This window comes from Meleagris gallopavo, chromosome 1 (assembly GCF_000146605.3).
Source record: "Meleagris gallopavo isolate NT-WF06-2002-E0010 breed Aviagen turkey brand Nicholas breeding stock chromosome 1, Turkey_5.1, whole genome shotgun sequence".
NCBI classification, from domain to species: Eukaryota; Metazoa; Chordata; class Aves; order Galliformes; family Phasianidae; genus Meleagris; species Meleagris gallopavo.
The window spans coordinates 66,916,611-66,924,640 of NC_015011.2; the positions used below are offsets into that span (position 1 = coordinate 66,916,611).

Sequence of the window (8,030 nt, forward strand, 5' to 3'; positions counted from 1 at the left end):
ATATGCGTGTGTATATATATATATAGTTAGTGGGAACTATTGGTAACGAGCAGATGGTTGGACTGGGTGATCCTGTGGGTCTTTTCCAACCTTGGTGATTCTATGATTCTATATTTTGGCATGATGATAGATTCCCAAAACCATATTTTTAGATTACTTTTTATGATCTGTTTCTGTAATCTCACTTTAAATACCATACAAGTACAGTCTGTAAGCAAATATTAAAATTTTATCATCTGACAAGGAGTTCTTTATCTAAGTAAATATTCTATAAAGTAAGAATTAAAAACTCCCCTCTGAAAAGAAGCACCAAAAAAACAACAAACAAACAGCCTATAGAGAGCTCCATTAGCCTCCTGCGGATCCACTACTGGCCAAGGACTGATCTGGGACTGGAATTCCCAGCCATCATATTTCTTAGAACTACAGCTCCATAAAGAACTCCTCCTTTGGATCTTACAGGAGAGTTACAGAAGTGAGTATCAATCAAAAAGTGTTAACTGGAGGTTGTTTTGATATCGAGTTAGTGTATTCATAACTGTACAAACTAAGCTTAGTTGAAGTTTGTTTCTAAAACTCTGAATTTGAAAAAAAGTCAAGAGCTGCTTTTATCCCATGCCCTCATGCTTCCCACCTCATACTCTTGCTTGTCCAGCCAGTGGAAAGTCTGAAGCATAGTACAATTTCAAGATAACGAGTACTACAGCAAATCATTCTTGTTAAACATAAGATATCTTGACAATCCAATTAGCATATCAGGCTTCAAAGCCTCACCAAAAATTTAGTAATTAGTAATGAGCTTTTAGCTAGACAAGAACATGTACTTGCAAGGTCATTATTTATTTTACCTCTTCTTGAAGAGAAGCTATTTTGATGAGAAGAGATTGATTTTCTTTTTCCTGATTAATAGAAAAAAAAACAAACAAAAAGAAACAGAACAGTCATTTTTAGTACATCAAGTTCAAAATCCAAAGCCAAACTAAGCAAAAGCATTGGAGCACAAACACATAAGGCCCACACAAAGCTCTTTGCATTCCTTTGTCTCAGAGAGAAGAACAGGGAGTGCTGAAACTTATGCAGCTTCTATACTAGCTGAACTCAGAGTGACTCCAACAGTTCAAATCAGAATAAAACTTAGACCACTAGATGATAGGAAGAAGGAATTCAAGGTCAGAGAAAGCAAGGGTAGTTATGCTCATGTTTGAGTTCAGACAAGTCTGAAAACCTTGTGTGTCATATTATATTTCTCCATCACTGCCTCCATTTCAAAGGAAGAAGAATAGTAGTGTTCTACTCAGTGCCTCCACAGTTCAGGGGACAATAACTAAGTGTCTTGTAAGCAGAACTACAGAACTTCTCATATTTCTCTCTCCTACTCTATCTCCTCCTCACAAGGAGGAGACTGTATAAACCAAACCAGAAAACAGAAAAGAAATGCATGCACAGCGGAGCAGAATAGCTCCTCTGCATGGACTTCTTTTTGCTTTCATGTAAATGCCCATCTAAATACTGTGCCCCAACAGCAGCACACAGCTGTGGAATTTTATAGCTACTCCCATGCAACAAGACAGAAGTCACTGAACATTGTGATGGTAGCAACACAGAAATATGTTCTTCAGCCAGACTGTGCTCTGGCATCTAGTGACACCTGCTAAAGCTGCTGCAGCATCAACATCTCTGATGCTTTACATATCTTACAATCACATGGGCTTTGCCACTCAGACATCTAGTGTGCAATTCAAATGCCTTCATGTGGGCTTCTTGTGCTGTATGAGAGATGCTGTCTGGCTTCTGGCTGTCAGGTCAGAATAGACAGATGTCCATTGGGCCCTTGCTATTGGTACCAGCTCATAATTGATAATTCCAAGAGCCCAACTGATGACTTTGAAAAAAAAAGCTCCTTTGTGTGTGCATGTGAACAGAGCCTCTCACCCTGATGGTTCTTTAAAAAAGTGCAACACCTAAACTTCTGGCAGAACACTGCAAACATTAAATTAGATGGAGCTTAATGATGGCAGTGTGGTTATCATTAACAACAGCTCTCAATGTCAACTTCCATGGTAGGCTGACCCTTTTAAATCTTTACCCCAGTTTATGTTAGTTCCATACAATAACTTCACAGTGTTTTCTTAATACTGTGAAGCCACATTTTGAACATATTTAAATGCCTCAGTACCTACTGACAAAGGGAAAGCCATATTACTGAGTTTTTATGGTCTGAATGGTCACGTCAGTGTTACAGATGGCATGAGAAATTGTGCAACATCACCTGAGAAGTAAGAGCACCTACCAGCTGTTTATTCTGACAAAGTATCTTCTGCCCCTTCTCTTCCAAAAGGTTCAGGTTGTTCTTTGCTTCTTCTAGTTCTTCTTCCAGTGATTTGGCTTTCAGCACAGAATGCTGGATGCTATTTGGAGGGAAATAAATCCAAGTTACATGTGGTCATTAGATAGGGCTGACATACTAAGAACATTGTATTTTTAGAAGCTGTTTGGGACTTATTCTTTGGCACAGATACTTAACAAAAGTTACCGGCTCTGCTTTGTTAAGTAAAGGCTCACAGATTCATTATCTGCTTTATCACATCTCTTCCACACTTGCAATAAGGGAAGAGAGCCCAAGCAGACATAGCACTAAAGACAGTATGCTTTTGTTTGCATTCATCTACCAATCTAGTTTACTGTAGTCAAATACCAGATTAACTTGTTCAATTTTTTTTGCTCTGCTAACAATGAAGTATTGAAGATAAGAAAGCCATTTCAATTCAGTTTTCAAGGATAAGCTTCGTATCATGTTATTTTCTCAGCCTGATACCCTAGCCTATATACATTTAGTCAGTGTGGCAAAGCCCTTTTTCTGCCTAGCCCTGCGCTGTGCAGCATCACAAAGCAGACAGTCTGACATGAGGGCACACATCCCACACCAGCAGTGCTGCAGGCCTGTCGCCTTAATATCCCCAGAAGATGTTGGGAATGTTTTGACAGTTGGCATAGCTACATCACATTTGAATTAATTGGCTAAGGTGAACATTATCAACTCACTAAAAGTAGCCCTATACTCATGGCATTGATGGTTCCTCTGGCTGCAGCAATACTTGCCAGTGAGACAACATACTTTAGTTCCTCACAGAACTAGCAGAATAGCTCTTACACAGTGATTTCCTCCCTGCTTGGCAGCAAGCAAAATGAATAGTTCCCCTCAAAACGGAGCACAGAACTGGAAACTTTACAGGGCATAACTCTTCTCTTGGTAACATTAAAAACTGAGGTGACCGGGTGAAAGTCTTATTTACCCTTCAAGTTTATTTATATTTACTCTAAAAGTTTGCCTAGTTGCAAGTCAGCCTGCAAGAACCAGGCTAAAAAAAAAAACAAGTAACTGTTTTAATAAAGACCAGGAGGTACAGAGCAGAACAATCAGGCAAGAGGATTAAGCCTCACAAATGCAATATCAAGCCAAGAAAGTTGCTGGCATGAAGCACTAGTGAGGCTGCAAGCACAAAGCAAGGCTGGACTACTAGGTAGAATATAGATCCACCCACATTACATTACACAGTAGAACAGATGGTGCCAGGGTCTCCCACCTTTTTATTTGTTGGCATAAATTCTCATTATCTGCCAGTAATTTGTTGTTGGTCTCATCCACAGCTTCCAGGGTAAGCTTCAGCTTGTTGTTCTCTTCCTGAAGCTTCAGGTTGTTGTACTGCAGGTCTGCGACACAGGTTATCAAGTCGGACGTCTCCCTGTTTCAGTACCAAAACCAGAGGAAAAACAAACAAACAAAAAAAACAACAAAGTCAAGGAAAGTGACTAACTTAAGACTTTTTTTTTTTTTTTAAAGTCCTGAAGCTGAGTGGCAGCAATTAGAGGGGCAAGATGATGGCTCATAAAGGACTTTCAATGCTTGCAGTGAACAGCCATTTGCAGTCAAAATCTAAAGTATCAAATCATGTTTAGGTAAGTTCTAGAACTCCACACACACTAGCACTAGACAAATATTTTGTCTTTAAGAAGTGTTTTTAACTCCCTACAATGAAAGTACGTCACCAGGTGAGTGTCACATCCATATGCCTGCAGGACAGCACCTTCAGCCTTCACTTTTACCCACTCTTAGGCTTTAGCTAATACTTCTAACTTCTTGAGTTCTGAGTCCTTTCACTTCTCCAAAACCACCCTGCAACTACACTTTCAACTGAAACTTGAACAAGGATCACTTTTCTGAGGTCCTAAAAATGAGAGAAGTGTCAGAAAGTAGATCTGAAGATTCGTGACTACACAAAATGCAAAAAGCAATCTTTGAAAATTCCAGCATTAAGTACTTCTTTGGATCAACTTAATCCAAATCTGAGACATGATTATTAATCAACAAATAACCTAAGCAAAACTAATGATCAGGTTTTTCAGGAGATAACAGTTTCTATTATCATGCACCTAAGAACTTGGGGAAAAAATAAAAAAATTCAGGAAAGAGGAAGAGAGAATTTAAAATGGAAAAAACAAAACCCATGATTTTCCCTCTCAGAAAAACTCTGATCACAGGAAATTAAGAAGGCAGACAGACACAAAAGGACTAAGATACCAGTAGGGAAAGTTACTACTGTTTTTCACTTTGAGTAGAAGCTGTGAGGAAGAATATGGCACTATCAAGAGCATCAGGATTTCCACCAAAATAGTTTTCGAAACCATCAGCTTCAGTGGTTCTAGGAATTTCTCTTAAGTAATCCAAGGATAAGAGTACTAAGTTCTGCAAAAGAACTGCTTTAACAGACTTACATGTCTCCTTTGGACACATCACCCCCAAATGCCTCCAAGCTTCCTGACGTAACATTCATCCAAAGAGGTGTCTTTTTTACTGAAAAAGATTTCATTTTTCCATTCGTTATGGAATAAAAACACAGTATTCTGATATTATTCAAGAAAGTAAAGTGGTCTGCACCTTCAAAAGTGTTTTTATGTACTTTAAACTCCAGGTCTTCTATGCTTGCTGTTGGTTCTTCAGTAGCACTATCATCCCTGAAATACAGGCGCATCAAGAGTCACATCCAAGAGTATGAAAGAGGAGCTTGTTGATCTTGCCTACCAAATAGTAACACTTAAAGTTTTCAACCAAACACACCCCACCTCGTGGTCATGACTGGACCTCATGAACATGTTCCAAAGTACAGGAAGTACAAACCACAGGAAAACTTTCTACTCTCCCATTTTCACAAAAAATTTGAGATAAAATGATAAGAAACTCTTACCACTTCCTCTTACAGTCTTCAATCCACTCTTTCATGATGGCATGATACGTTTCAAGGTCCACAGAGACATCTTTCTGATCTGGGTCGAGCATGTTGCACAGTTCTTCAAGACCACTGTCTTCTAGTCCTCGACTTGTTGTGTGTCTCAAATAATCCACTATGTTGGAAACTGCTACTTTTCCTGAAATAGATATGTTGGACCATGTACCAGACTGTGAAGACTAGTAGGCTAATGAAAAAAAGCTGCAAGAGGGCCTCCTACTGATCTGCCTTAGTGAACACAAAATTACCCTCTAGAGCTGTAGACAAGCAATCAGTCACTACAGCTCAAACGAAATGTTTGTTGTTGCTGTTTATTTTTCTTTCCTTCTTCCCCTAATGCAGAAGCATGAAAGTTAAGTTACTAATTCTGCAGACTTCAGTTTGAGAAGAACAAACATGCCTTATTTGCTGTGTTACTGCATTCAGGCCACTCATCAAATTGAGCAAAATATGTGACTGACATCATCTTACTCTGCTGGACTCTTCTGTCTAACAATGTTAGTCACGTTTGAGATGGAACTTGGAAGAATAACCTCCTGCTCTGAAGCTTCCCAGAGTTCTTTCCTAATGGGGAACACTCTGTAAGAAATAAGGGGTCATTTCCAATATGGCTGATTGGCAGAAATGCTTGCTCCTCTACTTGCTCTGCCTACTGTACAGCAAGTTACCTGGGGTGGAGGAGAAATAAGGGGAGAAGGGAAGGGATGCACCGTATAAAAGAGACACGATTATATGATATGCCACATACACAGCCACCTAACTAAGGCAGCTACTCTTTCTAAACATAACACAGATTACCAGGCCCCAAGCTGTAACACGATCTTAGTTTTGAAAATGTATTGGCTGAAAGCTGAAAAACAGCAACAAAAAGCACTGACAAACCTGTATGTTTAATGTCACACGCATAGAATATGGTGGTCAGTAAGTCTTCTTCACAGATCAAGCTCACATCATACATGTCATCAGTTTTGCAGCCCTGTGACTGCTTCTGTCCTGTGAAGAATAAGTTTGTCATTATCCATCTTTATTTGCTCATAGTAATTTTCATGCATGATACCTTCTAACTGCAGTATTGTTTCTGCAATAGCATAAGCCTGCACAGCATACTACAGCTTGAACAACAAGCATTTTTTCAGGTGACAAAAAAAAACCAAACAACAAATAACAGCAGGAAAACTGATGATAGCTGAGGATTTGAATTTGGGAACCAACCTACATGTCTACTTCCACACATGCACGTTTGGGAACTCTAGCTTTTCCTTTGCTTAAGGCAAATATTACATAAATAGAACACGTTATGAAGCCAAGTCTCTATTTCTTCCCTTCCAATCTTCTCATCTCTCGGTCAGGTTGAGACAACAAGCCCAAAACATCAATAATAAGAATAAAAAAAAAATCCATACGTATGCTTTGATCTTTTTATATTAAAGGTGGACTATACAGATAGCTAAAGCCCCCTCTCCTCAACAAGGAATCAAGAAGTCTGAAGTAGTATTTTTTATTCACGTTTTACATTGAGATTCACATTTCTCAGGGAGAAAAAATGAGATTGCGTTCAGCTTTTTAACAAACTTACTAGGTTAGACTTATCCTAAGACATATTGTTACCCATTTAAAAAGTAAAGAAATTAATCTGTTTAAGCATTAAGTTTATATATTCAGAAGCTTTTGTTTCCAGAACTTTTACCTCTTTCACTCAGAGATAATCTCTTTGGCACAGGAGGCTGGATCGCAGGACTTTCCAACTTTTTATCAGATGCAAACAACAGTAAATGTGGACTGGACGTCATGTACTTCTGTTTGCGGTGCACATCTTCAGATTCAATGCTTGCTAAAGCACGCTGGTTTTGGGCATTCTCCTCTCTGGATGTGAAGTAAGGTGGAGAACAGTTGTCCATGGCACATACTGGCAACCATGTGTTGCTAGTCCTCTCTTCCCTTTTTAAGACAGAGTACGTAGCATCTGCAGAGCTGCAGTCCGAGATACGTCTGGAACAAGGTGACAGCAACTGGAAGTCTGCAGAGAAAACACTGTCACTGCTGGGACTGAAGAAGGGGGGACTGGTACTATTACGACTTCTGAAAGTTCTTTTCTTCAGTATTTCTTCTAGATTTTTTTTGATATTGCACTGTGGACTATCAAAGTTGTGAGACTGAAATTTTGGTATTTGCAAAGCAGGGTTAGAGACTTGATCCATCATTTGGATTGATTTGATCTTCCTGCATATACTGTCCACTGGGTTGTGATGCCGTTTGTTAGCACCACGTTCTGCAGACATTATCAATTCCCCACTCTTGCAAAGTGTCTGAAAAGAACAAGGACAGATGTAACAGTCAGAACAATGGGCACACATCCTTAGTGCCATCTTGTTCACTGAGCAGAGAGCTCAAAGCTTTGGTATCAAGGGATGTGAAAATCCTTAGTCCTCATACCAGATATGACAGCAGCCTTCAACTACAACATGTGGTTCCCCAGGGAACTAGAAGTGCTGCAGATTTGGAAGGGGTGGGAAACACAGGAAGAAATACATTTTGAAATCTTTCTACTCATTCTTAAATACAATAACCAAGACAAGCTGGATGGGGTTGTGAGCAACCTGGTCTAGATGGAGGTGTCCCTCCCTATAACAAGAGGGTTGGAACTAGATGATCTTAAAAGGTCCATTCCAACCCAAACCATTCAGTGATTCTGTAACCATGCCAAGGGGAAAAGGGAGGGTAAGGAATTAAAAATAAAAAAAAAGA

General features: G+C 39.4%; 1 protein-coding gene across 2 annotated transcripts in view; it reads right to left on the minus strand.

The window, feature by feature from the left end:
* LRMP (lymphoid restricted membrane protein) overlaps positions 1 to 8,030 on the minus strand; it is a 52,837-nt gene that overhangs the window by 30,579 nt on the left and 14,228 nt on the right. For both annotated transcript variants that reach the window (XM_031555277.1, XM_019616800.2), the window contains exons 2-9: positions 6,973 to 7,591; positions 6,168 to 6,278; positions 5,244 to 5,424; positions 4,937 to 5,013; positions 4,774 to 4,852; positions 3,585 to 3,743; positions 2,291 to 2,408; positions 849 to 899 (exon numbers count right to left, since the gene is read on the minus strand). In XM_031555277.1, the coding sequence (XP_031411137.1) occupies positions 849 to 899; positions 2,291 to 2,408; positions 3,585 to 3,743; positions 4,774 to 4,852; positions 4,937 to 5,013; positions 5,244 to 5,424; positions 6,168 to 6,278; positions 6,973 to 7,564 (1,368 nt within the window). In that variant the 5' untranslated portion in view covers positions 7,565 to 7,591. The remainder of the gene's footprint in view (positions 1 to 848; positions 900 to 2,290; positions 2,409 to 3,584; positions 3,744 to 4,773; positions 4,853 to 4,936; positions 5,014 to 5,243; positions 5,425 to 6,167; positions 6,279 to 6,972; positions 7,592 to 8,030) is intronic.